Here is a 17730-nt window from a genome sequence, read left to right as displayed (position 1 = left end):
CTAATAATTCAGGCCTCTGAATACTAATTTTCCAACTTGGCCAATATGCTACACTACTACTCACAAGAAATTATGGGAACGGAAAGGACAAAGGCTGCATGAGTTTTATGTCAATCCACTAACTTAAAAATTGTCCATCTGATGATGTTTAATTACTGGCCCACTTAAAGTATTTAATTTTAATAGTGAAAAGACCTTTTGGATTTTTCTTTGTGCTCATTCATTTTCTTTCATTTTATTGAATCTTTTCTTTGTTTAATGTGGAAGTGGACATGCAAGTTTTGGAGAGGTGTAAGAGTTTTACCAGACTGCTAGACACAAAATGCTGGTGAAACTCAGCGGGTCAGGCAGCATCTCTGGAGAAAAGAAATTGGTGACGTATCGGGTCGAGACCCTTCTTCAGACAGAGTCAGGGGAGGGGGAAACTAGAGGTATGAAAAGTTACAAAGAACAAATGAATGAAAGGTATGAATAGACAAATCAAAGCAGCAACGATGATCAAGAAAAGGCAATGGTCATTGTTGGCTGAGGAAAAGGTGATAAAGTATACGCAAACAGTGAAACTAAACAGGACGAGTGAAACCAGTAGACTTGGAAACAAAAAGCTGTATTTACTGAGCCAAAGAAGAGCAAGGGGTAATCATACAGAAGTTTTCAGAAGAGTTAATAAATATTTATTTGTCTGTCTCTGGTTAGGGAAATTGAGAATGCAAAATCATCAGTCTTGATTGGATTAAACATAAAATGAAGATTCCATTTCCTACAATCAGTTTTGAGGTTAGGAATAGATCAGCAACTCCTACTGAAGGGGTTTCAATGCCAAGAATAAGGAAGCTGTTGATAAAGGCACTTTAGAAGGCTACAGGGAAGGAGCAGAGACGAGTTAGCTGTGGTAATGGAACAAAGGACAATATTCCATGTTCAACCTGGAATATTTTTTGTATTGTTAAAATAGCATTATGGGCATGGACAACATTGTTCCTCGTTCAACTTTGTGCCAGGCTTGAGCTGGCTTATACAGGGAAAGGTATGACAGGTATTATGTAGCAGGAACCATAGACCAAGTAATGGGAAGACTTACATCCAAGTCTAAACTGTAGAATTCAGTGGCCAGAAATGCTATCATTGGTGTTGAATAATGCCATGAAGGACATATCTCTTTTACCTCTAATTTTTTTCTATTATTGGGACATGTTTCATGTCTTCTGCCATGAAGACAGAAACAAAATATTTGTCCAACATCTCTGCAATTTTGTCATTACTCAATATTAATTTCCCAGTCTTGCATCTAAGTGATCAACCATTAGCTAAGTTCTTTCTTCCTATGTGGAAGAATAGAAAGGATTCTTTACTGCCCGTTTCAAAGTCCTTGTTATCTTTCATAACCTTTCTATTATATTTTTAATTATTCTCTGCTCGTTTTAAAAATGTACCTAATTTTGTGGCCCACCGCTAATCTTTGCAACATTGCCATTCCCTTTGAATTAATGTCATGATTAACTTCTTCAGTTAGCTATAGATGGATCATCCTTCTCAGTTTTAAAAAAAACTTTAGGTATTGGTAGCTTCTAGCCCTTCTTAGGCCAAATAGTATTCTCCATTGTGAGCTGAGCCAGATCATCATCTCACTTGTCTCTCGTGCCTACCAGTTGGAGATACTGTGACAAGTTATTTCCTCTTCCTTTTCCTTCATCAATCACTGCTGATTTTAATGTCCTACCACTTAATGTTGTGATCAGCACAACTTTGGAATCAAACAGGGATACTTTAGATCTCTGAGGTTGTACAACATCTCACCCTTTATTATGTATGGCGAAATAAGCTGTTTTTGAAGAAAACATTTTGATGTCTCACAGGGAGTTTAGTAAAGTGAAAAGGCATGTGAGCGCATGCACAAATTGCAGAGAAATTTTAAGGACGGCACGGTGATACAGCGATAGAGTTGCTGGCTTACAGCGCTTGCAGCACCGGAGACCCGGGTTCGATCCTGACTACGGGTGCTGTCTGTATGGAGTTTGTACGTTCTCCTCGTGACTGCGTAGATTTTCTCAGAAATCTTCAGTTTCCTCCCACACTCCAAAGATGTACAGGTTCGTAGGTTAAATTGGCTTGGTATAATTGGGTCATTGTTAATCACGTGTGTGACCAAAAATGTGGAATACATCTCTTCTAATTCTGAAAGCATTACAGGTATATAGTTTTGTACTGTATATATGACTTATGTGACCAGTCGTGTTTGACCTCTGACTCTAAACAAACGTCACTGTCACATATAAAAATTTCACGATAAATTTCGACATATATGTCATATATACAGTACAAAACAATATACCTGTAATGCTTTCAGAATTAGCAGACATGTATTCCACAATTTTTTCCATTTTTAGTCATACACGTGACTAAGAATGGCCCAAATGTAAATTGTTCCTTGTGTGTGTGTGTGTGTGTGTGTGTGTGTGTGTGGGTAGGACAGTGTTAATCTGTGGGGATCGCTGGTTGGCGTGTACTCGGTGGGCCGAAGGGCCTGTTTCCACATCCTAAACTAAAGAAATATCCCTCTTGTTCAATTCTAAGTTTTGTCTTTGAAACTTCAGTCAGCATTATAAACCTGTCATAGGTAGTTATGATGAGAGGAGAGCAAGGATTTTGCTGGAAGTAATTTTGTATTTATTTTTGACATTAATAAATTTGTCCTTTTAATAAAGTTGTGCATCAGCGATAAAAATAGAAAACACATAGAATGGATTGAAGAACTCTACTTTTTGCCTTACTCTTGTGGCCATTTTAGGTGGGATATTGATTCCAGAAAAGCAGTGGATTATTTTAATCCTGGTGTCTCTGTCACATATGGGATTTGCCGTAATATTGTCCCAAGGCTTGTCAGACTGATCACAGCCCTAGGATTTTTCTGCTTGCAAGAATGTTAGACCTGATTAGTTTTTATATAAATTCGTCATTGTCATCTATCCTGCAAGCACTGAACACCTTTTTGAAGGAAAAGCTGTTGGCTAAAAATGACAACAATTTTTCTAGAAAGTGAAATTCTGTGTTGGCATTTCATCTTTAAACAGAGATGCTCCTGCAGCACCATGTCTTGGTTTAGCAGTAGTTTTTATAGTATGGTTGCCAAATGGTATCTACAGATTGAAGATTTGTTCAGATGTTTATGTTTAAAAACAAAATTGAGACTGAAAATTTTGGCATGAACTCATTTAGAAAAATGGTAGCAGATGGAATTCAAAGTTGAGAAAGTTGGGGGGGGGGGTCCTCCACCCATTGATTTTGATAGGTAAGGATGAGGCTGTTGAAGTTAAACAATTTAAAATTGCCACATGAAGATGATGGACAGAAGTATTAACATTAATGAAATGAAGAAGGGTAAATGAGGTTAAGCTACTCATCAGCTTTACCTAATTAAGTGATGGTACGCCCAACTCTTGGATCTCCCCGCCCAGAAATAAGTCTGGTGCTGATAAGAGGAATGAATAAATGCCAGTTCATTGCAACTCACTGTTGTTTCTGCTGATGTGAGCAAAGGTAAGTGCTTTTTGCCCAGACTGGTTGGACCATTGCCTTGACTGATGATTTGGACAGCTCCACGTTACTGCTGTCATACAAAGCATTTTATTACCCATAACGGGTGACACATTGGGTAATAAAATTACATTCTTTGAATGTCGGGCCCGCTCATATCATTAAGTATAGCAAAGGTGATTATAATTAAGTGTTCTTTGTACATTATTAAGTGGGTACAGGCAGAGATTACCGTATTGATTGTTTGATCAAAAGATACAGCATGGCCAAAGGCTCTTCGGGTCATTGAGCACGCTGACAATTGATCACCCAATCACTAGTTCTATGTTATCCCTCTTTTGTATCAACTCCCTACACACCAGGGGCAGTTTACAGTGGTCAATTAACTTACAAACACACGTCTTTGGGATGTGGGAGGAAACCGGATTACCCAGCAGAAATCCACACGGTCACTGGGAGAAGGTGAAAGCTCCACACAGAGAGCACCCAGGCCAGGATTAAAACCAGGTCTCTGGTGCTGTGACGCAGCAGCTGTGCTTCTGCGCTACCATATATGGGGGTATGTCTGATGAATTTAACACCTGTACTCATATGGAGATTTGGAAGGCTTGGAGTGTGTATGTTGAGTTACAGAAAAAACCCCTAAGGTAGCTGATAGGTTGGGTGTGTATTCTTACATTTTAGTGTGATGCAGTTTTGTGTTTTGCCTCAATTTAGAGGCTAAGGGAGTGAAGTTAAACTGAAAATGCTAAGTAGGGAAGAGGCAGTGAATTTTACAAAAACTCTGTGCTCATCTTTGACACAGAACATCTTGTGGAACCAGTGAAAACTATAGGTGAATGAGGAGGCAAAATAAATTAACAAAGGTGTAAAACTAGTATTGGAGAAATGAATAGGAATTAAATCCCCAGGACCCGATGACTACCTCTTAGGATTTTGTAGGAGATGGCCATGAAAGTAGTAGATGTTGGTTTCCAACATTCCATGGATTCTCGAACTGTTCCAACCGACCTAGTCACATTTATAACCACAGAGAGAAAAAATGGAATGACACACATAACCTGTTGTAAGTTCAGGAAAATGTTGGAATCATTAAGTAAGCGATAACGGCCCGTAGAAAATAATGAACGGATTGAACAAAGTCAATGGATTTATGGTAGGGAAATCTTGTTTGACAAATTGATTAGCGTTTGAGGTTGTAACTAGCAGAATAGATAAAGAGAGAATCAGTGGATATTGTGTATTTAGACTTTCTAAAGGCCCTTCAATAAGGTGCCACACAAGGGATTACTAGACAAAATGATAGCATGTGGGATTGGGAGTAATGCATTGGTGTAGATTGGGGAATGGTTATTGGACAGAAAACAATATTATTTTTTTTTGGTTTGGATGTTGTGTCTATGGGGAGAGAGCAGGATTGGTGCTGGATCACAATGTGTTCACAATTCATATCAATGATTTGGATGAGTGAATGCAATAAATTAAATATTTGTTTGTTTATCACACAAAAGTCCATTGCAATGTGAGGTGTGACGAAGATTCAGAGAGGCTTTGAAAGACAAGGTTAAGTGAATGAGCGAGACACTGGCAGTAGGTCATCCATTTTGCTGTAAAAAAATAGCAACATACGTTTTTGTAGTAAGATGGATTCCTGAGATGTAGGTTTGTCATATCAAGCTGGCCTCTACTGTCTTGAGTTTAAAAGAACAAGAAATAGAAATATATAAAATACTATGTGTTTATATTTCTTTATATATAAAATACTAATTGGTTTGATGGGCTCAAGGCAAGGTTAATGTTTTCCATTGCTGGTGCATCCAGAATTGGAGTACACAGGTGCAAAATAATAGATCAGACTTTCTGGGCAGCGATGAGAAGACTTTAAAGTTCTGATCGGGATCTTTGACCAGAAATATTATCCGTTTCACTTTCCACAAATATTGCCTGACCTACATGTTTTCAACATTTTCTGTTTTTATTTGAGATATTCATCTGTAGTTTAGTTTTTATTTTTCATGAATAGAAATGTCATAGTCTAGAGAGTCTACATTTTTGAAATTCTCTACCCAAGAAGACTGTAGAAGCTCAGTTGTTGAATGTAGTCAATACCGAGATTGATGAATGTTTAGAAATTAAGGGAATTAAGTGCAACCAAGATAAAAGGTCATGTTTGAGTTTAGTATATTGCAGAGTGACCATGAGTGGGTGGCAGGGGTTGCAGAGTGATTAATAGCATGGAGGATCTGCAGTAGCTTGGCTGAAATAATTGCTAACATTGTGTAGAGATGTAACACTGTTGAGGAATAGGAATCCTTAAACAAGTAGAAAAGCAACATGGTGTGCCTTTCTTTGTGTCACACAGAGACCAGAGGATGGCAGTGTTGATCAGGATAAACATTGGAATTAGGAGCTCCAAGCTGGCTTGTTACCCATACTTTATTCAGTCTGTCAGTCAGATGTTTGTGAACCGTATCAAAATTGAATACGAGTATAAACTTAATTTGTGGTTTCATCATTGTTTAGTAAATGTTATCTGCCATTTCAAATGAATGTGCTTGATTCAATTCAACATCTTGTCAAGGGCCATCATGAAATGCAGAGATGGAGCAAGCCCTCAATCTTCAATTTAGTTTCTAGTTTAAATACCTGTTATTTGAAAGTATTAGTATGCATATCATCTGTATGATGCAGAAACAACTGCATACTTCCCTTTTCAACCAATTGTATTCTATTTCTTTCAGTTGTCATGTTTCAAAGGTACATAGTGACTCCTTTTCAAGTTGCACTCCCTACTTCTACCTTGAATGTTGCTCAAATACAAATGTCAGTAAATGAATTTAAAATTGGAGTCGGATATAACAAAAGACTATAACATATAACAGTTCAGTTTCAAAATGTTGCTCATGAACGGAACCAGAAAATATGGAAAAATAACTTTTGATTTGGCTCAAAGGGAATAGCTATAGTCTTTCCAATGTTAAGTTGCAATAAATCTTTACTCATTTGGCCCTTGATGTCAGGGGCTCCCGATGAATCAAGAGCTGAGATCCTCATCATGCATGTGGAAACTGATGCAGTGTTTCCAGGGATTGTTACCAAGTGTGGTTGACTCATGTTTCTTATCTACAATGATGGATCTTTGGAAGTGCACCAGATGTGAGAGAGAAGCCATTTCTCATAATTCTTTGGCTTGTGACTGAATAGATATATATGGCAGCATAGTCTGATCCAGCTCGATGATGTTAGAGAGGCTTTGGTAGTTGATAGTGTGGTCAACTTTGCACATAAATCTTACTGCAGTCTGGCAAGCTAATGGCATGTTGGCCTTCATAGTAAGAGTATAGGAGTAAAGAGGACCTTCTGCAGTTGTACAGGGCCCTGGTGAAACCACACCTGGAGTATTGTGTGCAGCTTTGGTCTCCAAATTTGAGGAAGGACATTCTTGCTATTGAGGAAGTGCAGCGTAGGTTCACAAGGTTAATTCCCGGGATGGCGGGACTGTCATATGTTGAAAGAATGGAGCGACTGGGCTTGCATACATTGGAATTTAGAAGGATGAGAGGGGATCTTATTGAAACATATAAGATTATTAAGGGATTGGACACGCTAGAGGCAGGAACCATGTTCCCGATGTTGGGGGAGTGCAGAACCAGGGGCCACAGTTTAAGAATAAGGGGTAGGTCATTTAGAACGGAGATGAGGGAAACACTTTCCCCCCCAGAGAGTTGTGAATCTGTGGAATTCTCTGCTTCAGAAGGCAGTGGAGGCCGATTCTCTGGATGCTTTCAAGGGAGAGTTAGATAGAGCACTTAAAGATAGATAGGGTGGTCAAAAAGGCTTTTGGCACATTGGCCTTCATCAGTCAGAGTATTGAGTATAGAAGTTGGGAGGTCATATTGCAGTTGTTTAAGACGGTGGTGAGACTGCATTTAGTGTATTATGTTCAGTTCTGGGCACCATGTTGTAGGAAAGATATTGTCAAGCTGGAAAGGTTACAGAGAAGATTTACGAGGATGTTGCCAGGACCAGAGGGTCTGAGCTACAGGGAGAGGTTGAGTACGTTGGGTCTCTATTCCTTGGAGCGCAGGAGGATGATGAGTGATCCTATTGAGGTGTATAACATCATGGGAGGAATAAATCGAGTGGGTGCACAAAGACTCTTGCCCAGAGTAGGAAATAGGTTTAAGGTGAAGGGGAAACAATTTAATAGGAATTTGAGGGGTAACCCTTTTCACACTGAGGGTGGTTGGTGTATGGAACAAGCTGCCAGAGGAGGTAGTTGAGGCAGGGACTATCCCAACATTTAAGAAACCGTTAGACAGGTACATGGATAGGACAGGTTTGGAGGGATATGGACCAAATGCAGGCAGGTGAGACTAGTGTAGCTGGGACATGTTGGCTGGTGTGGGCAAGTTGGGCCGAAGGTCCTGTTTCCCCACTATGTCATCAGGCCTGCTTCTTTACTACAGCATGATTGGAAACCTGATTGGAGTGTTTTAGACATGAAATTCAGGTAAAAAGAAATTGAGACGTACTATATGATCTAGAATGTTATAGCGAGTGCAGTAGTTCTAGATGCCAAGGGTTCTTTTGAAGAATGGGTGATTTCTATCAATCTAATCTCTTTCAAATTGAATTTTAAAAAAATGTACATTTGCCTTTCTATTCCTTTCTCTGTAGCTGGTATAGCTTCTTTGTATTTAATGTAGATATTTCTGATATGTCTCTAATTTCAAAACAGTTAGTCAATTGTACGATTAGAACACAGGAGCCATTTGGCCCATGAAGTTCATATTCTCTTTTTGTAAGAACAATCCAGCTGGTCTTGTTCCCCTACCCTCTCCCCAATGCCATATCTTCTTTCTATTCCAATACTTATCAATCTCTCTTTTGAAACCAGCAAGGCAGAGTAGTGGAGACAGTGTATTTTAGATCTTAACAACTACAGTAGCTTTGTAAATTGAAATTACTTGATTCGACACCGCCTCTGAGTTAATTTGAGCAATTGCAGTCTACTGTTGTAATCACTCTCTCCGCTGTTTACGTGCAGCATGATGCGCAGATGGATTACTACGGCACTCGTCTCGCAACCTGCTCCTCTGATCGATCTGTCAAGATATTTGATGTTAAAAATGGAGGCCAAATCCTTGTTGCTGATCTGAGGGGGTAAGTGGAACGTATTGGTTAGAGGCATATTTCCTTAGTACTGACATAAAGTACTGGAAAAGGTCCACATCTCCACAGTTCAAAGATAGTGAAATGAATATAACTTAGCTTGGTCAGAAGTAAAAATAGAGCATTCTTGCAATCCTTTCTTCTTACCACTGTATACTCTGCGCTGGATTTCAATGTTTCTTCAAAAACTAAATTGCCAAAGTTTGCCTAGCAATGATTAGTGAGATTTCAGATAGCAACAAACACTTGTTCCACTAAAGAACTTATATCAAGTTGACTTCTCCAACTTTAGATAGTTCCTCTGTCCCTCTCTCCCCCCCCCTTCCCAGTTCTCCCTCTAACTCCCAGTTCTCCCTCTAACTTCCTGTCTCCACCTATGTCCTTCCTTTGTCCCGCCCCCCTGACATCAGTCTGAAGAAGGGTCTCGACCCGAAACGTCACCCATTCCTTCTCTCCTGAGATGCTGCCTGACCTGCTGAGTTACTCCAGCATTTTGTGAATAGAGAACTTATATCGAGCCAGACTAGCATTCATGCCTCCAGGAAAATCTGCATTAGCTCCGTTCCGCTTAAATGTCAGTTGGAGCAATGTAGCATAAACCAGCAAACCAACTGATGTAATTGCCATTTGGCTCTCATAGTGTTAGCATCATTCCAATGTGAATGGCTTGTTGATGATCACACATATAAACATGCATCTTCAGAGCAGAATTAGGCCATTCAACCCCTCAAGCCTGCTCTGCCATTTAATAAGACCATGGCTGATCTGATTGTAAGATGGTATAAGTTTCTAGTTGTGGGTATTTTCAATTGAAGAGATCCTTAATGATGTTGTTTCTGCATATGGCTTGTGATTGATATACTTCCCAATCCTTGGTTGTAAGAAACAGATTTAGGAAGTGCTCAAAATTTCCCCACCTCCTTCATTCTCACCTGTGACACCCTTCAACTTGAGCTGTGCTTTTTTTTCCAGCAAGGTAACTCTACAGTTGAACACCATACGAGAGAATAATCCTAAGACTGTGTAAATACCTGGACTGGCAAATGTGATTAGGTTTATGAAAGGAACTGCAGATGCTAGTTTAAACCGAAGATAGACACAAAAAGCCGGAGTAACTCAAACCTGAAGTAACAAAAAGCTGGAGTAATGTTTCGGGCCAAGACCCTGAACATCACCCATTCCTTCAGCTCCAGCTTTTTGTATCTATCTGTGATTAGATTTAGTTTGTTTTGAAGTCCGAAGTTGTTATGGAGGTATAATTTTACACTGGTTGACTTATTGGAGCCCAGACATCCAACAGCTGGGGAATGTAATTAAAATAAGTATGTTTATTCTTTAGGGAAGAAAAATTGCTCTCCATTATGGTGACGACTTAATTGTCGTATATAATTTACCTGGTTTGTTAATGCTCTTCAGCAATGCAAATCTACCATCCTTATCCTGTCCGGCTTGTATGTGATTTAATAATTCCACCAAGTACCTATAGTTACAGCTACTTTCAGAACCTCCCTTTCTTGGGAAACCTTCGAACTTTCCAACAAGAATATAGCTTTCCAGACTCGTGTAATGTATATAATAAGCTTTGGCATAAAATAATTAATTTACAAAACTACATAATCTGGAAGAAAAAAATGGTCAATTGCACACTTAAATGAACAAATCCTTATTCAGCCATGAAGGTCCCGTGTGGCAGGTGGGCTGGGCTCATCCCATGTACGGAAACATCTTGGCATCTTGTTCCTATGACCGGAAGATCATCATCTGGAAGGAGGAGAATGGGACTTGGGACAAGATGTATGAATACACAGGCCATGATTCTTCTGGTAAGGATTCTTCTTTGCTATTCACAGTTTAGGATTGGAATATTCTTTTTCAGAAGAATTTTCTGGGTTTCTTTTCCTTTTAGTGGCTTGGGAGTTCATCTAGATATCTGTTAAAGAAAAAGAAAAACACAACTGCTGATAGCATCTCTGAAGGGGATGGATAGGCAATGCTTTGAAGGATCCTGACCCAAAACATCATCTATCCATGTCCTCCATCTGCATTTCCTTATGTCTCCATCTGTTAAATTTTAAAGGTACAAATATCTAGTCAGGATTTTTTTTTTCCCCGCAGCTGAACTCAGTCAAACACTAACTGTAAGCTTTCCAGGCTTTTCTCTCGCAGTGGCACAGTTGTTCACTATAAGTTGAAAGTACCACTGAGTTATCCATATTCCTTACTCTGGTCAGTGTTAGACTACTGTGTATATTACAGCTGTATATGACTCCACATTGTCAGACTTGTTTCATAGGGACATTTATGACCAGAAGAGAGAGAAAACACATCATGGCCTCATCAGCAAAAAAAAACTGCTGGAGGAACTCCGTGGATCAGGTAACATTTGTGGAGGGAAATGGACTGATGACATTTCGTGTCAGGTCCCTTCTTTAGACTGACAGATCATGTTTCGGGTTGGGGCTCTTCTTCAAACTTCCCGCAGGATTTCAGCAACTGCAGAAATAAGGAACTGCAGGTGCTGGATTACAAAGAAAGATACAAAGTGCTGGAGTAACTCAGCGGGTCAGGCAGTCCCTGGAGAACATGGATAGGTGACGTTTTGCGTCTCCTGGGGTTATGAAACCTGTGATTTACTCATTTTTGACAACGGAAATTTTCAGATGAACTTGTAAACAATATTTTGAAACAAGCTAATTTTATATCACAGCTTCATAGGTGAGTCTGTGAGACAAATCAGGTGATTTGGCATTAGCCATTGACTTGAACCCTGAGTACAGCTGTATACTGCTGCAACTGAAGTGATATCTTTGCAGGAATGTGTGGTTTGAGCATGCTTTCCTGCTCTTCGGAGGTCAACACGGAGATGGATTTTCTGCCTGTTGAAGGGTCACAGTTGGTTGTTTTCAGGGTTGAAAAGGGTACTTCCCCAGGCATTTGGGAGACCGGCAGAATTAATTTTCCAGCTGCTACTGGGCTGTAAGCATCTTCTGGTTGTGAACAGGGCATTTCCATGTGCCTTCTCTCCGCACCATACCATCACACCCCACCCCACGCAACAATCGGGCGCGAGATTGAGGCGATCAGAGCTGGAAGCACTGAGCAGATTCGCTTGCACAATGAGTCAGTGAGGCCGGCTGGCGGCCACTCTGCCCATGCCTGCTCACTCTCCTGTCACAGCTGTTTCTGTCGTCCTCACATACGCACACACTTTTATATTCATTTCTGACGTACGAACAGCTCTCGTGGAATGGAACCCTGTTGTAACCTGAGGACCCTCTTCATGGACAATAGATCAGAGATTGCCTTAGTGAGCAATTCAAAGAGAGATAGGTAACCAGAATAAAAGTTATTGTTTGAGCTGAGTGCGAAGTGCTACTCTTCACAGAGTGAGGAGAATTAATTTCCAGTCTGTGCATCCTTACTTTATGAAGTGTGAAATTTGACAAATGATTTTGATTTTAAAAAACACGCGCACAAAATAGGCATGAGGCTTACCCAACTCTTCATTTTATGCCAGGTGCAAAGCTGTTCTATCCTGTGCATCTTAAAATAACTGTGGCCAGATTATTCTAGTGGAAATGGGCCTTAAGGGACTGGTTTATCTAGGCTGTTGCACAGCATGGTTGTGCATAACAGGTACAAAAGATGGTTAAAGGTATTTATTTGAATTTGGAAGCAAATTCAGACAGAAAGATCCAGTTACCATGTTCTTTTGGACAATAATCCTTCCCATCCATTTTAATCACTCCAAAACAATTTCCAAATATCTAGTCTTCAAATAAGTGATCTATCATTGCAATTTTATTTAAATAACAATTACATTTCTAGTTTCTGCTTTTTCCTTTTTATCCCTAACACGTTTGCAACCTCTGCCCCCGCAATTTGAAACATTCAGCCGAGTATACAATCAATTGGATTATTTTGTCAGTCCCTTTTGTAAATTAATAATTGACCACATTTGGTAGCATCTAATCTATTGTAAACCAGTGGTCCAAATGGATGATAAATGTTTTGAGTATTGCTGCTGATCTATTAGCCTGGTTTCTCAGTATTAAAGATGAAGCCTCGGATTCACCATCACAGCTCTATGCATTGACAAGAACTTGGCATTTTTGCAAAATCGTGTTTCAACACTCCTACACAAATTGTGCTGTTTGCAATCTTCTCCAAACGAACCAAGGGCAATCTCTTCGACTGACATGATTTCAAACTATATGCAGAGTAGTCTCGTTGTCTATCCTCTTGGAATATATTCCACTTTGTTGAATTAATTTGAAGTGAGATCATTATAAACTGTATTTAACCATCTGGTCGTAAAAAAAATCTAATTTCATACATGTGCATTGCAATTCCTCACATTCCAAACAAATAGCATATGTCCCAATATATCATTAACACTGCAATATTTTAAAAGTAATTGAAACATCTGATACTTCCTTCCTGGTCACTCAGTTTGATAATATCACCATATCCAGACGTCCCACTGAACTGATGAGGCCATCATTATCATCAAAAATTGATGGCATAGAAAGGGGTGATCATTGGTTTATGTCCATAACAACCAAAAATGCACTTCTGGCTCATATCACTTTTCCTGCTCCTTCTCTAATCCTACAGATTATTGCTCAAGTGTTCATTCAGATACTTATTGTGCAAAATTTTTGTTTTTCCTCAATTTCCCCACTCATCCTACTGCCAATTAACCTAAATCTATGTTCACTTGTCATTGACCCCACTTCTAAAGGAATTAGGTTTTTTTTTGTTTATCATGTCTGGGCTTCTCATAATTTTGTACACCTATCCCCTTGGACTCCTTTGTTCCACCTGGAAAGATCACCAGGCTCCCTGCAAAATATTAATATCTCTTCATACAAAACATATTATGCCTGTTTATCATTCACAAGGTATGTTGGAAAGTGACAACAGACAAAATAAATGAGTACATAGCATAAAAGACCAATATACTGAGTCAGAGGGTTAAAAAAAAAAGCAAACAAGACTTTTTGGAAAAAGTAATTACAGGAGTTTCAGCTGACGATGGACATTCTACTAGTTAAATTAAAAAAACCTTTGGGTAATTGCACGAATATACTTACTTCATAAGGTGGACTCGCATCCCAATTTGAGATCTACCACAAAATATGGCGCATGAGAAAAGGTGTTTTTGTTTTATAAACAGATGCTTCAGTCTTCATGCATTGCACTTGTGCAATTATCATTTGTGCGAGTAAATTACTTTTTTTTCTGTTAGATTTGAAAAATTCCTGATCATGAGGAATTACTCCACATTAGAGTGGGCAAGAGTCATGAGTCTTTCCCCTATGTTCTGCTGGCTCTGCCTTGGCATCTGTGATTCTGTACATTCTTGTTCCAGAATGATTCATCTGGGCCGGGCAAGGGAATTGTTGCTATTACAGTGATTCTAAGAAACCATTTAATCTTTTGGTAAGAATGCAGAGCTATGTGACACCATCTCAGAAGTGCTTCAAAGACAATAATTGGGAGCAGTTCTTCACACAAGTATAACGGAGATCTAGAAATCTTTTCCTGAAAGGATTTGGATGTTGGGGCAATTAACCTATCAATACAGAAATCTATCAGATTTTTATTAGGTGAAGGTTTTCAAACAATTTAGATCAAAAGTTGGGTTACAGATCAGCATTGTATAATTGAATGGTGAATCAGGCTTGAATAACTGATTAACTTTGTGCTGCTGCATCTGCATTCCAATTAAAATTAAAATTGCTTTTGTTTCCTAAAATCAAATAAAAAATAATGCCTCTCAACTTTATCAAACTAGTGCACACACATTGCAATACTTCCATTAAGAATTTCTGATGATAGAAAATCAATTGCTGGAGGAACCTCCAAACTCAAAGTTTGAAATTATATTTGAGTGGATTTCAAAGGCATGCGGAGTTATTCTCTTACAAATCCACCCACTCTATTCAGTATCATATACAGGCTTGGCTATCACAAAGATCTATTCATTCCTTTGTTAGTTGGGGAAATAACGGGAATTATGCAGCAGTCCTGATGTTGACATGATTGACCGACCACATCTACAACCTGTGTGAAAGTTGTGACTCTAAATGTAACAGTATATTACTTAATGCCATTGACTGTTGTTTTACCAGGGTTTCTTATAGCCATAACTGGGCAAATGTTGCCAATGTTGAGGGCAATCACTCTCTGCGTTTCTCTAGAATCCATATCTTTGGTCTTTATTTGGACCAAAGTTATGATGAGGTTTGAGCCGCGTGGTCAATTGAAGCTCAAATTTGGCATCCATCAACATCTTATTGGAGAGTAAGTGTTATTTGATAACATCGTTATACAATCATGGAATAGCATGGAAGCAGATCCATCGGCGAACTTGTCCATGCTGACCAAGATGCCCCAGCTAAGTTAGGCCCCCTTGCCTGCATTTGGTCTATATCCTATCCGTAACATTGTTCAATAACATTGTTGGTGGCAGATTCCATCACTTAGCATAATTGGGAGTAGCTAGATTTGATTAGTCTTGCTTTTTGTGTACTGGCCATATCAAGGTAATTTTCCACACTGTTGTGTAGATGCCACAGTTGAAACTACATTCAGTAGGCTAATTCCTGGACGAGAGAATTGTCATATTATGAGTAGATAATGAAATACATCTATATTCTTTAGGGTTTAGAAGAAAGAAGGGTGATCATATGGAAAAATATAAGATCTCAAGAGGCTATGATAGTTAATGTTGACATTTCCATTAGAGCGAAAAACACGAATGAGGGGACATAGTTACAAAATAAGACGTCCATCATTTAAAACAGAACTTTCAGAGGATGGTGAATTTCTACGCAGAGTTTTGTGGAAGCTTGGTCATTGGGGCACTTAACGAAGAGAGACATACATTTTGAAATGTTGGGGGAAATGAAGGGTTTAAGGAAGTGACTCAGACGAGACGAGGCAGATCAGCCACGATCGATTTAAGTGTTAGAGCAGGCTTGAGGGGCCAAGTGGCCTACTCCTATTTTCTTTTCTATCATCCAAAACACAGTCTGGTTTTCTTGTTGCAGTGAACTCTTTATGCTGGGCACCCCACGAATTTGGGTTGATCCTTGCATGTGGTAGCTCGGATGGCGCAATCTCAGTGCTTTCGTACACAGGCGATGGTCAATGGGAAATGAAGAAAATTAGCAATGCACACACGGTAAGAAAAAAAAATCTTTTTTTAGTTGAATGGCTGATCCAGAAGACAGTATTGGGGAAACTTATTAACTCCATTTCTATTGGAAGCAAGCTCATTATCAAAACCACGGTAGAGTAAATCCATGGAAGCGCAATGCACAATAAAATTAGAGTCAAATTTGTGAGTCGGTTATTTGCAATATTAAGGTGTCATCAGGAGCGAGTAATCCACTAATCTTTGTTCAGGCCGGATTAAGTCGCGTCGTAATGTAGATCATTATACTGCATGTCTTTTTGATTCTGAGCTCTGATTTAAGTGTTCAGTGAGTGATAGCATCTTGATTTTTGCATACAGCTGTTTCCATTTCTCCCCCTTTAGATCGGTTGCAATGCTGTAAGTTGGGCTCCTGCAGTTTTACCAGGAAGTCTTATAGATCAACCCTCGGGACAGAAGCCAAACTACGTCAAGAGATTTGTGTCAGGGGGCTGTGACAATCTGGTCAAAATTTGGAAGTAAGTTCTTTGCAAATTGTTATATACTGGGAAGTAAAGTCCTTTCTGGCCAACTGGATGGAACTTTGGAGGCACGAGACTGCAGATGCTGAAATCTGAAGGAAGAAACAATCTGCTGGAGGAACTCAGCGGATTGAGCAGCATCTGTGGAGGAGAAAAAATTGTCAATATTTTAGTTCAAATCCCTGCTTCTGGACAGAATGAACAGGGAATATAGCCAATATCAAGGGGAAAGGCCTTCTTGAAGTGCCGCAGCCGCAATGGCCACTTGGAAGACCTGAAGACCTGTGAAGGCAGAACCAGGAGGGAGCCGCTGGAGGGTTGGCTGGTAGGAGGGCGAACCAGGGTAATGCTTCCAGTGCCTTCAAGGTCGGCTGCAGGAAATGCCCATTGGGTTACGAAGCTGGCTGGGCAAGGAGGGGGACATCGGTTTGCAGGCCGATCCAGTCAAAGGCGACGGAGAGAGGCCCTGCTGAAGCCTGGGGCTTACAGAGACCGAGCGTGCAGGTGGAACAGACTTTGGAAAAAGCGGCAAAACATGGCAGTGCCTGCATGTGTAAATATACAATAATATACAACAAGGAATTTCACTGCACTTGCATAGGTGACAAATAAAGCACCATTGAGAGTGGGAGAGGGCGAGACAGGCCAGTAACTGATTGGTGGGAAGAGGAACGAGGCAGATGGAGTCAGGGTTGGGGAGGTGGAGGGGTGGAGTTCATTGATAGGTGCAATAGGCAATAGATGGAGACATTAAAAAGCCAATTAGGGGGAGATGCCTAGAACACAAAAGCTACCAAAGCTGGAATGTGATAATTAAAATGGTGATAATGGAAACCATGAGGGAAGGGGTGAAGCAGAACCAGATGAGGGAAAGGTGGGCGCCTAAGAACAACTATGACCCTGGAACATTTGGGAAAGCGAAGCCCAGAGCTGTGAGAGACAAAGTATTTGAAGGCAGAACTGTTTCATAATTAAGAATTTAATCTGAGAGAGGGCAGCAGAGGTTTGAGAAAAGATTTGCACAAAATATATGTAACTGAACTGCCAACATTGGGTGATTATTAGGACTGAGAATTAAAATTAAAAGGAAAGATAAAGATTCCTTAATTTTCCATGGCCTGGGGAAAACAATGTAACTCAGCACAAGAAGAGATCAAACCTCGGCTCCTCTGATTCCTGTGATTCATTACTGCAGCACAGTCACATGCTGAGCTACATTGGAAGAGTGCAATTTTTTTAACTCTGCAGTTTAATTTTGTTTGAACAATGCCCAGGGCCCAAGAAGTGTTTATAAGATTCATGGTCTGAGAGCACCAACTCACTCGAGAATTTGTC

The 17730-nt window shown here is 39.8% G+C and overlaps 1 protein-coding gene across 4 annotated transcripts in view; it reads left to right on the top strand.

The window, feature by feature from the left end:
* sec13 (SEC13 homolog, nuclear pore and COPII coat complex component) overlaps window positions 1–17730 on the top strand; it is a 46228-nt gene that overhangs the window by 12228 nt on the left and 16270 nt on the right. For all 4 annotated transcript variants that reach the window (XM_078414405.1, XM_078414403.1, XM_078414402.1 and 1 more), the window contains 4 exons: window positions 8585–8700; window positions 10381–10532; window positions 15768–15901; window positions 16259–16392. In XM_078414405.1, the coding sequence (XP_078270531.1) occupies window positions 8585–8700; window positions 10381–10532; window positions 15768–15901; window positions 16259–16392 (536 nt within the window). The remainder of the gene's footprint in view (window positions 1–8584; window positions 8701–10380; window positions 10533–15767; window positions 15902–16258; window positions 16393–17730) is intronic.

The sequence above is a fragment of the Rhinoraja longicauda genome, chromosome 17 (assembly GCF_053455715.1).
Source record: "Rhinoraja longicauda isolate Sanriku21f chromosome 17, sRhiLon1.1, whole genome shotgun sequence".
In the NCBI taxonomy this organism is placed as follows: domain Eukaryota; kingdom Metazoa; phylum Chordata; class Chondrichthyes; order Rajiformes; family Arhynchobatidae; genus Rhinoraja; species Rhinoraja longicauda.
Note: the sequence above shows the minus strand (reverse complement) of the source record. Positions and strands in the feature narration are given on the sequence as shown.